At 39.9% G+C, this 22646-nt stretch overlaps 1 protein-coding gene across 1 annotated transcript; it reads left to right on the top strand.

Annotated features, from left to right (window-relative positions):
• The first annotated feature begins 190 nt into the window (after positions 1 to 190).
• cry (circadian regulator cryptochrome) lies at positions 191 to 22243 on the top strand. Its single transcript, XM_080284227.1, has 13 exons — positions 191 to 377; positions 12005 to 12133; positions 12384 to 12556; positions 13808 to 13969; positions 14640 to 14744; positions 15087 to 15220; positions 15788 to 15886; positions 16383 to 16509; positions 17115 to 17246; positions 17669 to 17758; positions 18562 to 18719; positions 20229 to 20385; positions 21162 to 22243. Exons 2-13 carry the CDS (start codon positions 12007 to 12009, stop codon positions 21279 to 21281), a joined length of 1584 nt encoding a protein of 527 aa, XP_080140353.1. The 5' UTR covers positions 191 to 377; positions 12005 to 12006; the 3' UTR covers positions 21282 to 22243.
• Positions 22244 to 22646: the final 403 nt, after the last annotated feature.

Genomic DNA, 22646 nt, shown 5'->3' with positions numbered 1-22646 from the left:
CGCTCTAACTTCTTTAAAAGTGATGTCCCGTTTTATTCTGTTACAACATTATATAAGTATTTTATCCACTTTCTTTATTACGTAATTTCGATTTACATTTTTCTGGACCCAAATAAGTAAGCAATGCCTTCAGGGTTCATTATTTTTTGTGTTCATTGGTTGTGTTTATGCCATCAGCTGAGACGTAAATCGTAATGGCAGACGGCGGGACTCGGATGAGTTACAAAGCCATTAGTGCACATTGGAGCCCTAAAATCCGAATTATTTAGTTGTACCGTATTCGTAATGGCAAAGCTGATCAAAATGTACCGCCATGTCCATCTAGGAAGCCGATAACCTTTGTTCATCGTGCTGTATCGTCCTTCCCAGGACTATCAGTAAGTTACGTAATAAATATATATCGTGGTTAGAGCAATTAATAATTTACTTGCACAGATAGTTGGTTGTCCCGTCCCCTTTATTTATACCAGTCCATCAGAGGTAATTTTTGTATATATAATGTCCTGTAGGAGATTGCACGTATTAGGCTGTGTTTAAGAAGGGGTAGCCTATTCCTGATTGCTTATTATTCTTTTAAGTGCTCTCCATATATTTTGCCATCCTTTCTGCCACTTTTTTATGTTGATTTCTCCGTGAAGAGGGCATTCTAATATGGTAGGTCACTTATAGTTTCTGTGGAGGGTTAGTGTTTTTAGTAAATTTATTCACAGGTTAGGAATCCTAGAGAGGTAGGCTTTGTTTGCGACAGTGAAAATTAATGGAATGAAGAAATGGACCTCCTGAAAGTGCGTGATATCCATGGAACCTATTTAGTAAAAGGTAAAGCCTTAAAAAAAAAAAAATGAAATGAGGTGGCTGAAGGTTCGTAAACTCATAAAGTAGCCCCCTCACCATTGTTTAGTATGTTGCAGTGTAATATGTGGCCAAGAAATGTACTAAACGTTCATACTCCTTACATGTTTAGTATATTTCGTGTTGTACGGTTATACCAGCATAATTATCATATTCACCTAAGCAGGAACATTTATTCCCCACATACCAATAGTCACAGAATGCTATACCTGTATATAGTAGCACAACTTTATAAATGTTTCATGCTCTCCTTTACTTTCTCAGTATTCCCCTATTCCCATTATTCATTTATTCTTTATTCATATATTTATTTATTTATTTTCATGTATTGGTATCATTTATGTGGGTAGCAACTCAAGACATTATGGAATAGGACTTTTTTGTGTAGCTACCATGTTGAGTGTTTGGCTGATTCCAAAATATAGTCTCATGCACTGCAGTTTTCATATTTTTTATCAATCATTATAATTTTATGTCATATTTTTCTTTCCCACTGAAATTAATGGGAATGAATCTTGTGATGTAGTGGGGGATGGAGCTTCTCTAATATGATGTTTGATGATGCCATGCCATTTCTTAACCATCATTTTACGTGTTATGTCTTTTCTGCAACAATTACTGTAATAGGAGTGAAGCTGGTGATGAGTATTAAGGGATGGAGCTTCTGAAATCGGGTGTGTTGTATGCAAATGATGCCAAGCTGTTTGCTAACCTCCTTAGACTGATGGTGTATTTTTCATTTTAGTCGTGTTGCTTTCAGACCATTTAATTAGCTTTGGAGAGACTTTTCAAACTGTATGGGTCAGACATTGTCCTCATTTACCCTTTCTTTACCAGAGGTGTCTCTACAGCTGAATCAGATTGTCTCGAGGAAAGAGAAAAAATATGGTTTGAGGAAGTTAATTGTGAATGGGACTTCTGCAGAATGGTGCAGTTTTGTGAGTGTCACTTAACAGTAAATTCTTAAATAATGTACCGGTATAGAGAAGGGAGATAATGGTGAGTGACAGAAAAGATGATCCAGTTGTTGTTGTTGTTTTTTTTTTTTTTTTTTTTTTTTTTTTAGTGTTCAACTCTGGGCATAGGCTTCACAGCCTGCTCAGCTGGTAAATGGAGGTAAACATAAATTTATATACAGTAAGAGTAGGGATGGAGACGGCTCTTTTTTCATACTCCGTAGGTCAAGATTAAGGGATGTATAGAAGCCTTTCCATCATAGAAATGGTACCAGGGAAGTAGTTTGGTCTCCTACCCTCAGATTATTTGAAGTATGGTAGCTTAACCTCAGACCACCTAAGGACCCCTCCCCCTTCCTTTTTTTTTTTTTTTAATGATTCAAGGGACTAAAGTAGTTCTATCAATCTGTCTATTGCCACTCCTTAATCCCATAATGGGTGGCCACAAACATTTCGCCTTCATGTCACACTGTCCCCAATCATTTCACTGCCCTCCTCCCAGCTTACACACACCCTCACTCATATACCTCTCCATCCCATCCTTCCATCTCATCCTTGGTCTCCCTCCCCCCCTCCCCCCCCCTACGTCACTCACATAGACTCTCCTCATTAGTAGGGAATACCATAAAATACCCTCAGAACTTTAATATCTAACATTAGAAAATATGTTCTTGGGCTGAAAGTGGTGCGGGGAAAAATGCAACTTGGTACAGATGATTCAGTTATAATGTATACCAGTTCATCATAAAATGAGGGTCCGCTGTATTTGAGCTTTAGTGTCCTGAAGTTCTCAGGAAAAGTTCATGCCCCCAAAATTTGTAAGTAGGTAGCAACTTTATACAGAAATTCCCTCAGGGTCATGCAATTCCCAAAATAAAAGGTTCGTGTCCCAAAACTTCAGAAGTAGGGGTACCTTGAGGGTCCATCAATTTTCTGAAAAAGCTTGTACCACAGAAGTTTGTAAGTAGGGGAGCAGCTCTGTATAGGAAATCCTTCAAAATCTTATATTAAACCAATAATCCAAAGTAGCACAATACCAGCAGATGATGCCTGGTGATGTGGTGGATTAAGATGCTTTAACATGATGTGGGCCATAAGGGTTGATGTCCAAGGAATGATACCAGTAGGGATTTATTGTTCATACAGTGCAACTCTTGGGATGGGACGTATTACTCACCTTAACGTCTTCAATCCAGTCATGCATTTTTTAATTTTATTCTTCTTACATGTGTGTGCATGATTTTGTTCAGACTATGAGAGACTTACCAGACTGGAGGGGTTATATTAATTTGCACAGGTTTTATGGAGAATGAAAGACTGACTAAGAGGGTGTATGTAGGTGAGGTGGAGGGAGGGAGAGGGAGGGGTAGACCGAGGATGAGGTGGAGGGATGGAGTTGAGAGGTATATGAGGGAGGGGGGGGTGAGTTGGGGGGAGGGGAGTCAAATGGTGGGTGACAGAGTGACTTGGAGGCGTTTTGTCTGCGGCCACCCTTTGCGGGATTAGGGCGTCGGGCTATAGATAGATAGATAGTTATTCACTTATAGATGATTTTATATGTATTTTGTATTTGATTCTTGCTACCAGACAGTTTTATTCAGCTTAGGAGAGAACCCTAATACAGTACTGATAGGGAGATTAGAAACAATATACTTAACTGTATAACCTTCAGTTTGAAAGATCTTCGAAGATTGCATTTAACCACATCAGTCCAAGGATGGAGTGCTGATGAGGAGCCTCTATGTGGTGGTGCTGTGCTCACTGGATGAAGCAAAACAGCTACAACATCCACCTGGGAGCCAAAGCTCCTCATATTTCCCTGCAGCTCAACTGGGGAAGGACCCTGGTGAGGCACTGTCTACCACAAGGGGATGTTGGTTCCTTACATGATGTATGTACTATGTACTGTACTGTGCCTACAGTATGGGACGGCCCCAGAAAAGCAGTTGCTTATCTGTGATCATTGGGTCAGCTTGACTAGACAAACTGGGGTAATGCAACAGCAATGGCTCCATGGATGTCATTTATAATAAACCAATATACAGTATTACCATATATCATCTGATTCCAGGGAATAGTATGCAATGTTTTATGAACTATATGATTTGCCCTCTATGCTCCCTCTTGAGCCTGGTGACAGGCACTTATGACCTCCTAGAATAATAGCTTACAGAAATATTCATCAGAATTTGAACTAATTATGAAGAGGGTTTTATTGTCTTATAAGAATGTTCTGGAGAAGTTTTTGGATAAATTGGTTTAAATGAAGGTCACTAGATGAACTCAGACAATCCTAAACATTCTTCAGTTCTTAGTGTAAGAAGTATACATAACAAATCTCCTCTTTCAGACTGCCCATTCAAATTTCCGGTACTTTTGCATTACCATCAGTTAGTGCTGCCTGTGATATATCTTTTCTCCTTTGTTACTCTTCTGTGGTACTGAAGATAGATGCCTTCCTGCGGTGTCAGACATAATCTGGTGGCCCTGCTGCCCAGTTATACAAATGTCCCATGGCTTTGTTTCTATCCCCCAAAAGGAGGATGATAAGTTTAGAGGAATAAAGCGCCTGCAGTTCACTGGGTTCATGTTGAGATGGATCTGGGGCAACAGCAACAGTGGCATTGCTGTTTTGTTGCTTCTTCCTTTATTGACTTATGAGGAGCATAGAGACCCAGAGTTTAGCTTCTTTGTCCAAACATGTAAAGACAAGTGACCAGTCACCAAGCCCTGGGTGGCATTGTGTGAGCAGTAAGCACTATTAGAGCAAAACTCTTATGGGCCACATCAGGTTGGAGCAGCTTAACCCACTTAATGATAGCAGACCCCATACTTAGATTTGCATTATTTTTATTTTATTTTATTTATTTATTTATTTAACCCTCCCTCTCCTGTTTCATCTCTCCAAAATGTACTGCAGATTTTCCTTTCCCTCCATGCTTCCAGAAACTGAATACTTCACCATTCTTTCCAAAATAGATATGGGTTTTCCTCTCCCACTCCATGCCTCCAAAATACAGACCTCTCACCCTCTGTTCTTCCAAAAATGGGGCATTCTGCTCCTCTTTCCCTTCCATCCTTCCAAAACGGGGTGCTTCTCTCCCCCTCCATCCCTCCAGACGGGGTGCCACTCTCCCCCTCCATCTTTCCAAACGTGGTTCACCTTTCCAGACGTGGTCCACCTCTCCCTCATCCTCCAGCATATGGGTCATCCTCTCCCCCTCCATCCTTCACAAATGTGGGTCTTCTCTCATCAAAGAGAGGTCAGAGGTGGTCAGGTGTTAGAGAAGCGAGCCGTTGTTTAAAATGATACAAAATAGATCGCAGCCAGGTAGTGGAAGCAGTTTAATTATTTGAATTTCATTAAAACAAAGGTAACTGACCTTGCGACAGTAGATGTAGGCCTGTGTTGTATCGCCCGAAGTGATTTGTGTAGACGGTACTGTTCCAGTGATTCGAGCAGGATCCTTCAGTGATAGAGGCACGAGGGGCATCCTCTTCTCAACTTTATTTTTATTTTTATTTTATTTTTTTTTTTAACGTTTGGATAGGGTATTTGTGTTTGTGTGTCGGGGGTGTAACTAAGTAAATCTTTAAGAAAATAACAGGAATTAATACAAAAGACGCCTCAGAATAAAGTGCGGTATGACACGTTTGGCAAGGATTCCCTGTGGAGGGGTTGCTGGCACTGGAGCGTCAGCGTATTCACTCTGGAGCGGTGGTTGCTGCTGTTCACGCTTTTCCACGTTCGGCTGCGCGTATTTCCTGGTGCGGCAGCATACTGTAGGTGCTGCTCGCTTCTGTGGTATCCTCTGCCGCAAGTATGTATCACACGGCTCTTAAACCAGTTATTCTTTTCCGTGTATTTTGGTGGTTTGTGGTGACCGAGGGCGCCCTCATCCTCTCATGATAGTCTCTCTCTCTCTCTCTCTCTCTCTCTCTCTCTGCACGAAGTGGCAAACCATATAGTTCCTTGTAACACTAAGGTAGCCATTTATTACGCTGGGTAGTGACCATATGACCAAATGACACCTGGTGGTCCATTGGGTCAAGGCTCTCCAATCGGATGGAACCTGGGGTAGGGGTCAGGGGGCGTGAGGATTAAAAAAAATTACGAAGGGTGTGTGTGTGTGTGTGTGTGTGTGTGTGTGTGTGTGTGTAACCTTGACTTTCATCGATTTATTATTCCAAAGGAGCAGAGACAACGCTCAATACATCGACGGCATCGCGAGAGAAAAGTAACTAGCATTTATTTGCATTTAATTTTTTTTTTAGGCATATATTTGAATACAGGAAAGATGGCGGAAAAATAATGTACAATGTATCTTTGAATTTTGAATATGTAGCAGGAAAAATTACAGTATGCAGGCTCCTTATAAATATTGAATTGTTGGCATAATAATAATAATAATAATAATAATAATTCTGTAATAATAATAACTAATAATATACATTTGACTAGACATCATGAAGGTAAAATATTATACATTTAAATAAGGTGTTGGTGTTGGTATAATAGTTTACAATTGATTATTAAGTAGATGAAGTGTAGTTTTGAATAATTTGATGCTGATGGTAAAAACTGTATTGTAGAGAGAGACGTATTTTACCGTATGCTTTATTTATTTTGTATTTTAGACCGCGGCACTTGCATTGTGTTCAGATAATAGTGATATAAGTAATTTTATTGTACACCGCGGCTCTTGCATTGTATTGATAAAAGTGGTAAGTAGAGTATTAACCCCTTCACTCCGATGACATAGTTCCATAATTACTCCCACCAGACGATTTTATTCAGCTCAAGGAAGGCTTTTGAACTAGGTAAGATTACATAAAGCCTTCAGTAACCTGTAACAAAACAAAACATCGCTTCTAAGATGGGGGGGGGGGAATCGTGGTTATAACAAGAATCACATTTAAGTAGGAAGCCATATTGAAGAGGTTAACAGCTTCAGGACGATGACAGTAATTTTTTTCCTTCCTTCATCTGTAAAAAAAAAAAAAAAATGCTTTCGAATAACCTTTTTTTTTATCTGAAAGGGCTAGAAATTGACATCACTAATATCTTTACTACTATAAAGTCTTTTGTACAATGAAAGATAAGCGGTGGAGAGGGGGGGGGGGCTGAAAATGAATAAGAGTGTTTGATGGTAAAAAGAATAATACGTCATAGGTTTGAAGAGAGAGAGGACTTGATAATAAAAGGTTTGGTGTTTGAAAAAGGATAAGTGTAAATCCCCGGAGAGAGAGAGAGGGTGGGGGGTTACAGGATAGAGTGACGAGGCAGCCGTGCAGATTTGTAAGGCTTTGCAGTATGTCAGGGAGGTCGAATACATCTAGCCAGTCACTGTCTTCATCTGATGGGACTGGGGAATTGACTAACCCTGTACTCTCTCTCTCTCTCTCTATCTATCTATGGAGTGTACGTCGCAGAATTACTACGTTACCGGAACTATAAAATCTTCGTGGAGTGCTTTCCTTGGGATCTGGATGTTTGAATATACCTTTTGTTGTTTGTTGTTCCGTCCTATCCATAAATCATTTTACCCTGCCAGTCAAAGTGAAGTCACATTATGAATCGACAAGTCCAGGTATACGTAGATCTTGGCACTGATTTTTGAGAGTGCAGTGAATTCATGTTTATTATTGATATAACATCCTTTTACACGATTTCTTGCGCAGTATCTCTCCTTTCTTGCTTAGGATGTAGAAGAAATTGTCAAAAAAATGAAGGAAGCGAAAGAAATTGCCGTGAAGACATGAGCTACGTGGAGTTAACCAATTTATCCTTAACCACTGCCGAGTCTGGCGTTAATTGGCTTTGTGGTTGTCGGTAGCTTTAGCTGTACTAATGGATAGATAAATAGATAGATAGATAGATGAACTAAATGATACCGGTAGTGTATATTTGATGGACGTAGTGATAGATAAAGGTTGATAGTGTGCAATTACTGTAGTGTGTAGAGACAGATAGATAGTGTATATTTGATGTGCAGAGAGGTGGATAAGCTGATAAACAGTGTATAATTTGGTTGTATTGATGAATAGATAAACATCTGTGTAGTGTATTGATGGTCGTGGTGATGAATGTTTTTGTTACCTCCCCCATCGAAGTTGGAAGAGGTTATGTATTCACTTGTGTTTGACCACACGATGCCTCCAAAAGTTCCCAGTGAATTTCAGTGGAATTTTGTGGAAGGGTGGGCCATGGGCCAAGAAAGAATTGATTAAATTTGGGGGCGGATCCGGGTCCTATGTATCCCGCACAATATCTCCAAGTTCTCAGTAAATTTCAATAAAATTTTGTGGAAGAGTGGGCCTTGGGTCAAGGAACAATGGATTAAATTTGGGGGCGGATGCGGATCCCATGTATTCCACACAATGTCACGGATCGGGATCCTATTTATTCCGCACAATATCTCTACGGATTCGAATCCTTTTTAATTGCATTGACGGAGGTATGCGCCCTTTAAGTGCTGTCTAGTTCCAGACTGTAACATGTGAGCGGCAGTCACGTGCCTGGCTCACCACTGTCCTTCATCCCCCTCTCCCGCACACCCCAACCTGTCCCCCACCCTCATCCTCTCCCCCCAGTCTCTCTCTCTCTCCCAACGTCCACCCCTCCTCCTCCTCCTCCTCCACCTCCCCGCATTATCAGCTTCCTCCACACCTCGTCACAGTCTTTTTGTAAGTTTCAAAATATTTCCTTGGACGGAAGAGGCGAGTCCTATCCCCGGTTTTTTATTTTTTTTATTTATTTATATATTTTATTACTGCATTTGTATCGATTATTTTTTATTTGTCAGTTTCGATTTTTTTTTATCCCCCCCAAACGCTTGATGATATTCTCTTAATCGAAGCAAGTGCCTCTGTAAGCTTTAGCTTTTTTCCCATTTTCTAAGGTTAATGAGGGGGAACTTTAAGGTTAGGGTGTCATAATGAGATTGGCGACTGTGAGCCTGTACAGTAGGTGAGTGGCGGTTGCTCAAGGTCAAGAAGAAAATTGGCTTGCTGTTCCACTGTGCTTAACACTTGAGGTATGTCACGTTATTCCTTTCCTCACTTCCCTCCGCTTTTTTTTTCCCCTCACTTTCTTCCTTTCTTTTTTCCACTTAATTCCTTGTTTTTTCTTTCGTCTTTTCTCCACTTTCCTCCATCTTTCTCCCCCTTTCTTCCTTCCTTCAGCTTCTTCCTTTCTTTTCACTTTTCCATCTTTTTTATACTTTCTTCTTTATCGTTTTTCCTTTCCTCTCTCCCTCACCTTCTTCCTTTCTTTCTTTTCCTCTTTCTTCCTTTTTCACCTTTTTCCTTTCTTGCTTTCCTTATCTTTTCTTCACCATCCTTTCTTTCTTTTCCCGTTCTTCCATTTCCCCAGTCTTCATTTTCTTTCTTGAGGCATCATATCAGGGAGGATCATCTGTGAGCAGAGAAAATCAGGCCACTCTCACCCTAGCACTATAACCCGGCCAAAGAAAAGTGAGAAATAGAAGAGAAACACCGATTTAGGCACACTTTTATCCCCAGTTCCACCTGTCCTGCAAAATCATGTATACTACGTGGGGGTAATACAGGTAGTGAAGGGTTAGTCATTAAAGAAAGAGGAAGGCAATTTAATAAACACCTAAAGTATGGTTGGCCTAGAGAGAAAACATGATGTGTATTTTGATCTATATTGTCACTGGAAGGATTTTTTTTTTTTTTAACGTAAATTGACGCGCATTTCTTGTGCAACTAAAAAAAAAATCTTATCCAAACACTGAGAAGCTAATTGCTAGGAAGAGAGAAGGAAGGGTATAGTGAATGTTTGGTTGCATGGGTTGAGGAGATAAATGGATAAGGGTGGTGTGAGTTGGAGCAAGAGCAGTCTGATGGCAGAAGACAGGCCATCATGGAGGCGATCTATTCCTTGTCACCTCTGGGATTGAGGCGTCTGGCTATCGATAGTTAAATAGAAAGGTTAGGATATACAATAGCTAGGTAGAAGAGGTAGAATATAGATAGATAAAAAGGGGTAGGATATAGATAGTTAAAAAGGGTAGGATATAACTGGATAAAAAGGGTAGGATATACTGTAGATAGGGGAGGGGAGGGTTATGTGTTTACGAGTGCACCATAAAACCATCGTTCCTTTGTTTACAGTCACCATTGCAATTTTTATCATGATGTCAGCAGTTCCTGTTTGCAATCCAGTCACCCTCACCCTATCTTTTGTCCTCTTTGGCCCCGACCTCATCCCCTGTCACCCTCTCTTAACCTAACCTCACCCCCCCTCACCAACCCTCCCTCACTCTTACCCTCAGCCTCCTGACATAACCCTCTTTCTCCCTATCACACGCCCACCCTGACCCACACCGTTTTGCAGCCCCTGTCCCGTGCACATACCCCCCCACACACACACACACACAAAATCATCAACAACCTAATACAGTCCACTGCAGGATAAATGCCTTACCCATCTTTCTCCACTATGACCTGTTGACTTTTCTCCATTTCTTCTCCTGCTTTTTTTTTTTTTTTTTTTTTTTTTTTTTTTTTTTGAGAGAGAGAGAGAGAGAGATTAATGGTGTGTGTATTTGGAAATTTTTACACAGAGGTGATTTGTTCATGGCTACCCCCTCCAGGATTAAGAAGTCTGGCTTTAAGAACTTTAGATGTAGGTAGGTAGATAGAGTTGGGAAAATCATGGTATGGAAATGTTTTACAGTAACTTTATAATGTCTTTTGCAGTGCTGTATATGTTATGTGAGTGTTTTGCTAATTAATATAATCGTAGACCTGAATTAAATGAGGGCTGTTATTTGGTGTAGTGATGATTCTGTGATTCTCGTCCCATTGGCCATGCTCTAAACAGCCTTCGTAAATTGTCGGTCCCTCCATGGAGCGCTGTTTAATCTCCCACCCATATATCAAACCTTTTCAGTCCTTTTAATACAATGATCCCTGTGGTAGTTTAATATTGTTTACCTCCAGATGACTTTCTGCATCTTAGGAGAGACCCTTCATAGTAAAGGAGAAAGAGTCCCCTTTAACCTCTTATGTCTGTTATACAGTATCTTTGATTTTACTTTGTCATATACCGCCAAGGGATATGCCTTGGAGGCAACACTATTAATTCTCATCTTCTGCTTCACTCACTTGCTTCCGGGTCACAAACACTGACCTTCTAACACACCCACACATGGCTGTCCTCCAATCCCCACCCCAGCTCAGCACCTACTCCATACCCTGTCACCACACATTCCTCACCCAATTATCCAACAGGACATCAGATTGATCCCTGAGTGGATCAGGGCCCAGTTGGGATATTTGAATATTGTTGAAGAACTCATAACCAGTCTTCAACAAGAACCACAAACATGTCATTAAAGCAACCCCAGTACTGTAACACCTTCACACTGGTCTTGAGTGTAACAGTTGTTGCATGGACTGTGTACAATGGGTATTAGTGCCCAAGTGGTGACATGTGAAATTGTACTGGTATGTCACCACCTGTCATGCATAGGAGGACTGGCAAGTATCTGGGAATGAAGTGGCTAGTCTGTGCCCAGAGTTGGGAATATATGTATTGTATAATCACTTAAATTACCAGTATATATTTAATGAAAGAACTGTTTCTCCATTCCAGTAAGACTGCAGCACTGATACATCACTGCCCTGAAATTCCCACCCCACACAGCCCTCACACTACTGTCTTCCATAACCCTCTACCTCCCTTCTATCTTCCATAACCCTCTTTGTCTCCCTTCTTTCTTCCATAACCTTCTATGCCCCCCTCCCATCTACCATAACCTTCTTTGTCTCCCCCCCCCCTTCCCCAGCACACACACATCAGTAGAGTGTTGGCATGCAGTCCTAATGGACCCAGTTTCGAATCCCCGCTGGGCCAGGGAACAATTTAACAATTTGAATTTCGTTAGAAGCAGACTTTACTGATCTGCCAGGAGACCTGCCAACTTGTAAAAATACCCCCTGTAATACCAATACACCAGTCCTATATGAGACAGCCCTAGTATGTATTCAGTATGGATGATGGGTGTTAGTGCCAAAGTGGTGGCATGTGGAGGTGTATGGATACAGGAGGACTATTGGGCCATGGTAACGGGCTATGAAGCCTGTGCTCAGAGTCGGGGGGGGGGGGACTTGTTCATTCAGTATTAACGGTACCGGTATTGATGAAATGCAAATGATTTTTTCAGAGATGCCAAAGGTGTCAGTGCACTGGTTCCGGCATGGCCTTCGTCTCCATGACAACCCAGCGCTGCTGGAAGGCATCAAGGATTCAGATAAATTTTATGCAGTGTTTATATATGATGGAGAAACTGCAGGTAAAAGCAGTAATGATGAAAGATATCAAGGTTTTGAGAAGTTTTTTGTGTATTTGTATTTGATGGAGAAACAGTTTGTTAGAATAGCAGTGTGATATATACTGTACTGGATAATGAACCCCATCAGCTAGAGGAAGTCTTTATCTAATAATTGCTACCATGAGATGATATAGTGTTACCACAGGAATGCATCCTGCTCTAGCATCACAAAAGAGGAAGAACCATGCCTACCATATTTTGTGTGTTGCAGGTACAAAGATAACAGGGTACAACAGAGCACAGTTTCTATACGAATCCCTGCGTGACTTGGATAATCAGCTTCACGAAGTGGGCTCCCAGCTTTTTGTCTTCAAGGGAGATGCAATTGAAATATTTACGCAACTCCATGAAGAAGTTGGAATTACCCATCTGACATTTGAACAGGTAATTTTTCTTTTCTGTCCCTGTCATCTTCCAGTTGTGCAGAGGGTTAGACCTACAAAGAGGATCCAGGATTCTGGGGACTTGAATGATGTGTGAATGAAGGTTTGGCCCATTTTACTTGCATGCTGTATATAATTCTCCCACTTTCACACGTTATCTTTCCTGATTTTCTAGATCCTACCAGACCACATCTGTAAGTAGGGGAAAGTCATGATGAAACTTTTTTTTCTGGAGAGGGGACTATGATTACTATATAGTTAGTTATGTGCTGTGTATGTTTCACCCACTTTGCTACTGTCCTTCACTCCGTGGTAGTTACTCACTAAAGTGTGACAATACAGTACAATATTGTAATTTGATTAATGGTAAGGCTTGTGCCATTGTTTACCAAGGCCTTTATATATATCCAGTTTACAGGGGCACCATAGTCATCTCATTTCACCCCATTGTTACCACTCGCATTGTGAAGCGAGCAAGTGGCAGTGTTTTTAGTTGTGAGGTTTGCTGGCTGGCTTTGTGTGTGTGTGGGTAAACAATATATCTCATGAATGGCTTGAGCTATCATAATGAAACTTTCAGGATATCAAGATATTGCCAAAATCTTGGACGAGTTCAAAAATGGGCACTCTGGGTCGAGGTCAAGGTCACCAAAATGGCTGTCAAAGGTCAACTAGTTGACCTTTGGTGACCTGGTTAATGTTACCACCCAGCATTGTAAACGGTTTCCAGGTTTACATGATACCATTAGCCTTGTACATGAAACCATTAGCCTTGTTACTCAGTGTAGAGCCACCTGAGGAAGAGGTAGGCAGCACAACATCAAGTGAGTGGATGATGGTTGCCACGACCTACCACCATGAGATGGAGAGTAAAGAAAGTTGCAGGCGTTTGTAAACTGTCACATGTATACCTGAAAAGTTTTACTGCAGACTTCTTATAAAGAGGGTGTCAAGTATAACCAGAAATAGGACAGGTGAGTAATAGAGAGAATTTTTAGAAAAGAGGTACAGAACTCAAAAAAGTGTTTAAGATATTGACAGAGATGTAATGTGAAGAGGATTCAGGACTGGTGTAATGTTATTAGCTGGAATGTTTTTAAAGAGATAGCAACAGGTCATGCAGATCAGCAAAGTTTGTTTCAGTGAAATTAAGAACAGACTACACCCTGTCACAGTCTAGGATCTCATGCAAATCCTTTCAGATGAAGGATCACTAAGCATTTCACTAACCATTTCTCTGTCTCCTTCCCAGGACTGTGAGGCCATCTGGAACCAGCGTGACAATGGGGTGCGCAAGATGTGCTCTGAGCTGGGAATTGCGGTGGTAGAGCGAGTTTCCCACACACTCTGGGATCCTCTCAAAATCATTGAAGCCAATGGAGGTCTTCCTCCCCTCACCTATGAGATGTTTGTGGTGAGATATCAGTAATTTGTTCAGGTTTAAGTGTTATATTGAATCTGGGTAGAACAAATTGGTGACTAGTTGAAACCTGGAAGATCCTTTATCCAGAAATGAACAAGTAATGCTCATGCTGTGGGTGTAATTTTTCTCACGAGACTTTCATGGTAATCATCATTGCTTCCGCTTTTTATGTACCATACTTCCCAAGTTTTATAGAATTTTTTACTGTTATCAGCCATGATATGTCTGCTGTTATATTCTGGTTGGTATCAAACTGTTTTATTTTGCTTGGGTAGGATGTCCCCAAGTTGTAGGAGTAAAAGTAATGTGAATGATCTCCTCCATCCTGATGCATCTTTTCTTATTTAATTGTGGCTAATGTCTGGGAATTTTATTTATGATAGCTTATTCCAGTACCATAGGGGTCACACTAGTCACATATTTAAGTTAATTGTCTAATTCTGTATTATTTATTTATTTTCTGGGTATGTCATGAACACAGTTCATTTGTACACTTTGTATGGTGCATGGTAGGATTTTGAATACAGTGTAAAAGAGGATTATTACATTATGTATTTAGAGCTCTTGCCTTTACTTCAGTATATTTTGATGAGCCTGGGGCCACAACAGTAACAACAACAACAGTAACAGAAGATGATTAATAACTTGCTTATCTTTGCAGCAAGTGTCCCAGATGTTAGGTCCTCCTCCTCACCCTGTCCCAGATCCTGTCTGGGACAATGTCATCTTTGGCGAGCTTTCTGACGAACTTGCACTTAGACTAAAGGTACTGTACGATGCTTTTGTAGTGATAACCTTGCCTCATTAGCAGAGCTGGTCAAGAATGAAGTTGTGTCCCTAATTTGGGTTTCTGTACATTACCCTGTCCTGATGTCCTAGCTGTTCTCACTATCTCATATACATGTCCTAATATCTTGGCTTCTCTTACTGTCACTTAGAAATTCCCAAATGTTTCAGCTGTTTCTTCTGTCTCATAACTTTCTTAAACATTTCTGCCCTTCCTACTGTAATATCATAGCTAATGCCTCAACTCTCCCTGCTGTTATAACTGCCTTAATGTTTCAGTTCCTGCTATCTCACTTATTTATATGTTTTTATTTACTTTCAGTTATATCCACAAGTTCCAACCCCTGAGGAGATGGGTTTGGCTTGTGGGGTTGAAGCACCAGTCTACATTGGAGGGGAACAGGCTGCCTTGGCCCACCTGAAGGACAGGCTCAGAGTGGAAGAAGATGCATTCAGGTTAATAGCTGCTTTCTTAGTGTCAGTTTCTTTTCTACTTCAGTCACGTGATGTATTCATGTTTTCATCATGCTGTCTCCAGATGATTTCATTCATTTTTAGAGAAAGTGTGTGAACTGAAGAGGTTAGATATAACCTTCATTAATCCTGCAGATAGTTAGGCTTGTAAAGTGGAACCAGGATTCTGAGGACTTAAATGTTAATTTTTTGGCTCATATCACTGGCAAGTTATTAATGCATTCACTTTCCACATGTCTGGATCCTATCTCACCCAATCTTTATTCAGAAAAATGGATAATGATGATGATGATATTTTTGACATCTGCAGTTAGCTCTGTTTCTTGATGCTGGTGAGGAACACCTTCATGTGGTGACCCTGAAATACCTGAGCAGCTCCACTGTCCAGGTATACAGATGTCCCAAAGCTTCCTCCCCACCCCCAAATGGAGAATGGTGGACTGTCGAAGTTGATTAGCTTCAACCTGCACTCCACCAGGCCCACATTTTAAAAGGACCTTGGGCTACAATCACTATTGTTATGATATTATCTCTGTTATTTCTTTGCAGAGACGGGTACATCCTACCAAACCAAGTTAATCCAGATCTCCTTGGCCCTCCAATGAGTATGTCTGCAGCATTGAGATTCGGCTGCTTATCCACAAGAAAGTGAGTACTGTATGGGTCTTAGTACTGTAGCTTAGTTTCAGGATCCTGCACCTTGAACAAGGTTAATGGATACAGCAGGACATTATATTATGATGAACCAATATGCAGTGAATTGCTTGTATGAAGACTGAAAGTTAGGAACTTTTCTCAATATATGATTGTGTTTTTGCTCATACAATTATTGTGATCCAGTACAAAGCTTTGTTGGTAGATGAACAATCCTGTTTTTTCTTTTACAGTCACTGACATGCAAGATTGCAGTCATTTGTTCGTTCCAAGATGACCTTTGAACTCTGTCGCTATACAGTAGGGTGTGTTAGTGATGAGTTCAAGCTGCAAGTGAAGTGCAGTAAAGTAAAATATTGTACCTTCTTTTTATGCATGGGATCCTGATTTAGATTCAGTATTATTACCAACATTATGTAGGGTACATAATTGTTTGCAAAGGAAAGTTTTTATTAATTATATTCCGTATTAACACTCATCACCTTTTCAGATTTTACTGGGATGTTCAAGAAACCTACACCAGGATTAATAATGGAGAACCCCCAGCCTCTTACTCCCTCACTGCACAGCTTATATGGCGAGAATTCTTTTACTGCATGTCTGCCAATAATCCACAGGTAGCATTTTAAACTTCTTTATTGTTACTAAAGGCACTATTCACCTGTTTATTTGTTTATTTATTTTTTAATCCCATTAATTCTATTTTACACTTCAAGGTAACACCAGACGTAAGAAGTCATTTGTCAATTGTGATCTGTTAAAAAATACAACATTTACAGTTACATTTTTATGATGAGGGAACCATTGTGGGTACCATTTGACAGATGAGTGTGTTGTAGAGCTGGGATCAGGTAACGAAAAAATGGTTGGCCCAGATGGAGCAGTGTGGTTAAAATTTCTTTTCAGAAATCTGATCCAGTCTGGTTCCATAAGCTGCAGTCCCTTTAGCTAATTTTGATAGAACTAGTATTAGTAATCCAGTATGGAAAACATTCCCAATGAAATTCAGTCAAGGTCTGGCTGTGGAGAGAGGAGAGGGGGAGTGAATTTCAGTTTAGTAATCCAGTGCACTCCCATTGTACTCTATTGATTTTTCTCTTCGTTACTTTTAGACTTTTTCATATCCTGCTTCTGGATCTTACCCTCCCCTTATTTTAAATGAGTACTTGATAATAGGCTTAGTGTGTTGATGATGATCCTTTCTTTCCCCCTCCCATTGCAGTATGACAAAATGGAGAACAACCCCATATGTATCCAAATCCCATGGTACAACAACCCTGCTCACTTGAGTGCCTGGGAGAAGGGTAAAACTGGATACCCTTTCATTGATGCCTGCATGAGGCAGCTACACAAGGTTTGTAGTGCATTCTTTGTTGCAGAAATATGTGGGATTTTCGTTGTAACTCTACAATACTGTTAACTTTTCATCCTCTTATGACTCAGTCTTAGTTGAATAACTTCATCTGTCATTAGGCTAGCTTCAATACACTAGACAACCCAACCATGAGATGGTGAATGGTACCACTATTAACATTTTCAGTCTACTGTGACTCATTCAGCTAAATAAAATCTTCTGGCATTTGTTGAAATAGAACACCAGAGTTTCCCCACCACGAGAGGGTTGATCATACCAATATTACTGCCTTCTGCCACGTGTGACTCCCTTGGATAAATAAAATCATTGGATATAAACTGGAGTACAATTGAAGAATTGTCCTGAGCATGAGAGTGCTAATACACAATATCTACAGTAATAAGGTTTTATTGGTGTTGCAGGAAGGATGGATCCATCATGTGTGTCGCACGGCTGTGGCTTGTTTCCTCACACGGGGGGACCTCTGGATCTCATGGGAAGATGGACTCAAGGTATCCTTTAATTTTTTTTTACTCTTTATTTATTTATTTTACCACAAGGCATTTTTATGCAAGGGAGTACTTAAGTCCTGGATGGGTTAATGAAGACTATTTCTAACCCCTCCAGGTCAAAGTGTCTCTTATGGTAAAGACAATCATCTGAAGGTAGCAAGAATAAAAAAGATGTCAGAGTGAAGGGAATCATAGGTTGTTTACAGTTTATATTAGTGATTGTAGGCCAGGGACAAGGTAGATGAGGTAAAAATGGGTGTAGTTTATTTGAAACCAAGATATGAAAATTGATGAAGCTGAGGAATTGACAAGGGATTGAAATGAACTAGAATGAGGGCTGTATCACAAAGCACATGGCAAGGGTTTACCATTCCCTTTTGTCTTAGTAGTCAACAGAATTACTGTTTACCACAGTTGCACAGTATGTTAGGTGCACCTATAAAGAAAAATTTTAAGAGGTACATGTGCAAATGGTTTACTTTTAGAAATAGTCAGGATTTTGAAGGCTCCAGCGACACATGAATGAGATGCAAGGCTCATTTTACTGGGAAAGCTGTGTGATCATTCTTCCGCTTTTATACTTTCTCATTTATGATTCTGGATCCTATCTAACACCATCTTTGGTTGAGGAAATGGTCAAGATGATGATGATCTTGTGCTTCCCATGTTAGGTTATTTCATCATTTTCCTTTCACAATGATCAGATGAATATTATCATGTATTAATGTAATTTTTTATTATTTGTGTGATGTTTATTCACATATGTGTTTATTTACCTTTTGTTCCCCCCCCCCTCCCTCAAGGTATTCTACAAATACCTGATTGATGCAGACTGGTCCGTAGCAGCCGGGAACTGGATGTGGATCAGTTCATCTGCCTTTGAGCGTCAGTTAGATTGCTCCGTCTGCATCTGCCCAGTGGAGTATGGCAGGAGACTGGAACCAACAGGGGATTACATTAGGTGAGGAATCTTTTTGTCGTACTGATAGTTGCAGTAGTGTTTTTGTTTTTATTTATTTTTTTTTTTTCCTTCGTCCTCTGGGCTATATATATATATTTTTTCTGTCTCCCTCCCTCTGGGCGTAGACTTGACAACCTTTCTCTTAATCTTCAACAGCCATTTTGTGTCAGACCCCTTCCCATGTCACCACTTCAGCACTACAGTAATACCTGCCTCCTTGTTTGAGTACACGCTTGGGCTGTCTCATTTTGGACTGGTGTAGTTGTATCAGTGGTGGTGTTTTTCTGAAATGTTAGTGGGTGTTATGGAAGGTCAGTAAAATTTGTTGGAAATTCAAAACATTGAACTGCCCTGCCCCACCCTGATATTGAACTTTGCATCAGACAACAGATCACTACTCTAACCACTTTTGATTATGATGGTACATGGAAAGTCAGTAGATGAAGAGTGATTTAGTAATAATATTGGAGTACCATATGCTGTAAGCTTTCTTTAAAAGTATGGTTATTTGTTATTGGTATAATTTTTTTTTTTTCTCTCTCTCTCTCTCTCTCTCTAAACGATTATTACCATGTTACAGTGTGCTACCAGAGGGAGACTGCATTTTTTTTTTTTTTTTTTTTTTTTTTTTTTTTTTTTTATAATGAAATTACGGTATATTATGAGGAAAGATACTTTTGATAATAATAATACCACATCATCTCCATCCAGATAGTGTGGACGAGCCTTTGGTATGTGGTAAAGTAATTTTTATTTATATTACGGTTTTCATCAGCACTTGACGGAATTTGAGATGATTACAGATTTATTATCAGTGACAATCTGAGTGAAGTAAGGTGGATGACATTTTTGTAGTGCAGCTGAGAATTTAAAAGGCTTGCATGAATGAATGTGTAGCCGCCCACCCTTTTTTTTTTTTTTTTTTTTTTTTTTTCCAGGAAATAGAGTTTGGTTGATGATGATTTGAGAATTGTTAATACTTGACATTTTTAGGAACAGGGCAGTTCAACAGGAATTTATAATGACCCCACATTGTTTGAAATACATGATTTGTGGAAAGGCGAGAATACCAGTGAGAATGGGTTAATGATGAGTGGCCATTGCTGTTGTCATTCTAGTAATGGTTACTTTTATGCACCTGTTACCCTTTTCATTAACTAATTTGTGAGTCAGTGAAGCACATATGTTTGGGTGGTAATCCCCGTGAGGTGGAGTCAGGATTCTAGGGTCTTTAATGGTGAGTGAATTAGTGTATGGCCCACCTCAGTGTTCATGCTGTTGACTGGTTCTCTGTCTGTTATGTTTTTCTCTTATCTTGCTTTCTGAACCTTACCTCAGTCCATGCTTGAGTGGGAAAAAGAGGTTAGGATAATAATGATGATGATTCTTTATCTTCTCATTAGCACATTATCTGAATTAGGGCCAGTCTGATTAGACAGTAAATATTACAGCGTGGTAAATAATCCTAACTTAGTTACTGACACAAGGATTTCCTCCCCCTCCCCTCAGGCGCTATGTCCCTGAGCTGGCTTCGCTGCCCCAAGAGTATGTATTTGAACCTTGGAAGGCCACACTGCCGATTCAACAGAAATTTGGCTGCATTCTCGGGAAGGATTACCCCCATCGTATTGTCATTCATGAAACTGCATCTAAGGCAAACTGCAAGGTGACTAACTATTCAGAGCGCTGTAGCTTACATCAGAGAGTAGTACAGTATTGTATATTATTTCATATAACACTGTGGTATTAGTGGGAAACAGAGTTAGCCTAAAGCTCATCTCACAGTACCACCCGTTGTTGGTTTGTTCCTGGGAAAGAGTATGATGTCAGTGAAATAACTTCTTGAATGTTAGTGATGTCCTTTTAAATTTTTTCCAAGCTGCTACCATGCAATTATACTTAATTTAGGAGAGGCCTCTCATATTGGAAGGGTTTACTAAAACTATTACCTGACCTCTCAAGTTCAAAGACCCTTATTCTCGTCAGGTAAGGAGGCTCCCAAACACCTCAACCTAAGTAGTTTATTTTTGGATATGAGTGGTTAAGATCCATTTGTCATTTATGCAGAGTATGGTGATATTGGAAGGATTTATATTGCACAGAAATAAGCAGAGTAAGTCACTTAGGAAAGGTGTTGGGGATCTTCCTTAACTGAAGAGAATAGGGGCCAAAGAGTCTGTCCTGAGTTGAATAAAGTTGTATGATAGCAGCAAAAACAAGCTTAAAAAAAAAAAAAAAAATGTTACTGGGATTCAAGGAATTAATTGACTTGTGAGTAAATTTTTTATCAGTACATTAGATTATATACAGTACAGATAGCTTATTCTCCCATCCCTCCCCCCTTTCCACTACTTATGATAGAAGTGGTGATAAGATGATGATTGTGATTGTTTTAGTTCTTGTGCATACTGTTAATTTCTAAAGGCAGTTTCCTTTTTTCAGATGATGAAGAGTATACGAAAGAAATTTAAGAGGGCACCTAAGCACTGTGCTCCATCCAACTCTGATGAAATAAAGCAGTACCTTCGCCTACCAAAAGCTTGCTTCCATAATGTTCTGTAATGCTATACTATCACAACAGGTTAGCCTAAATAATATATAGTATTGTATATGCAGTACAAAATTTCCTTCAAATCAAGCTATGAGCCTGTATAACTGAATCAAACACTTAATCTAGTTTAGTGTGGGAAAAATTGGTGTACTGTTGTATTTATATATAAAACATATTCCACCCCTATATAACGCTGGTATTTACTTTTTTTTTTTTTTTTTCCACTACACATTACAGTATTAGCTTATGAAGTTGAGTTAGCCATGATGCCAGTACCACACAGACAACACTGAACATCAACTGCTCCAGTGTCCAAACTTTACTCAGCAAAGATGCATCAGTAACATAGCCACACTGAGCAATATTTTTCCTAGAAGCTTCAGGGTTCCATGACAGAAACCTTACAGCAACGGAGCAAGTAAGCAAAATTACTTTCTTGTATCTGCCATATATGCTGGCGTATAAGGCGACCCCTGAAATTCTTAGGTGTAATTCACGTTAAGACCTATATTCACCGGATACATTGACCCCCCAAATAAGGCTGCACCACTTCCATCTGACTGTCAAGAATTTGTATGTGTTAACCAGCAGACAACTGACATCATTAGAACCAAAATGCAAAAGTTTACAAGCACCAGACACATTGTGCTAATGAAGTCCAGTTCTGTATAAGGTTAAGGTGCTAGAATTGGTTCCTCCAGTAACTTTGTCAGCATCATGCCTCTGCTAAACCATTGCCCAAGTTTCATTTGTTATTACTCATAAACTGATGTTCCTTACCTGTTTGTAAATTTGAGCTTGTTATTGCCTTTGTATCAAGTTATCAGCTGACCATGTTGGACTCCACTATGGTAGTTTCCATGCCAGTGATTTCCACAACTCAGTCATTCTTTCTATATTATCTTTGTCCATCCATCCATCATCCAATCCTACGTTGCCCCATGTGGAGCGTAGAAGCCCGGGGCTAGGCAGTTGGTCCTGACATTTAAGATGAGAGTTATAGAAAATATAAAATACTCAGTTACTTTGAACTTTTATTACATGACCGTTACAGATGTGGTGTGCAACCGATCACTGTAGCAAAACTGTTCAAAACGCATGTCAGTTTCTATTCATGGAAAGCCTATGGTAATACCTTGTCAGATTTACCATCTCGAATAGGTGGTACCCAGTTGGTGTTTGTTTACATTCATGGAAGGGTGCACAGCATAGGATATGCCTCACGCTTTAGGAATTACTGGTAACCATGACTTGATTTTATTAACACTTTGTCTTGGCTGCAAAAATTTACCAGGTAAGAACTAGTACTATACAGTATGTAAAACTTTGATCTGTCATAAAAGTTATGGTACAAGATTAGCCTGATAGAATTAGTA

The sequence above is a fragment of the Coenobita brevimanus genome, chromosome 100, assembly GCF_032717465.1.
Source record: "Coenobita brevimanus isolate Jiangsu-jjx chromosome 100, ASM3271746v2, whole genome shotgun sequence".
Classification (NCBI taxonomy): Eukaryota; Metazoa; Arthropoda; class Malacostraca; order Decapoda; family Coenobitidae; genus Coenobita; species Coenobita brevimanus.
The sequence above is the reverse complement of the archived record's forward strand: the minus strand, read 5'-3'. Positions and strand labels throughout refer to the sequence as shown.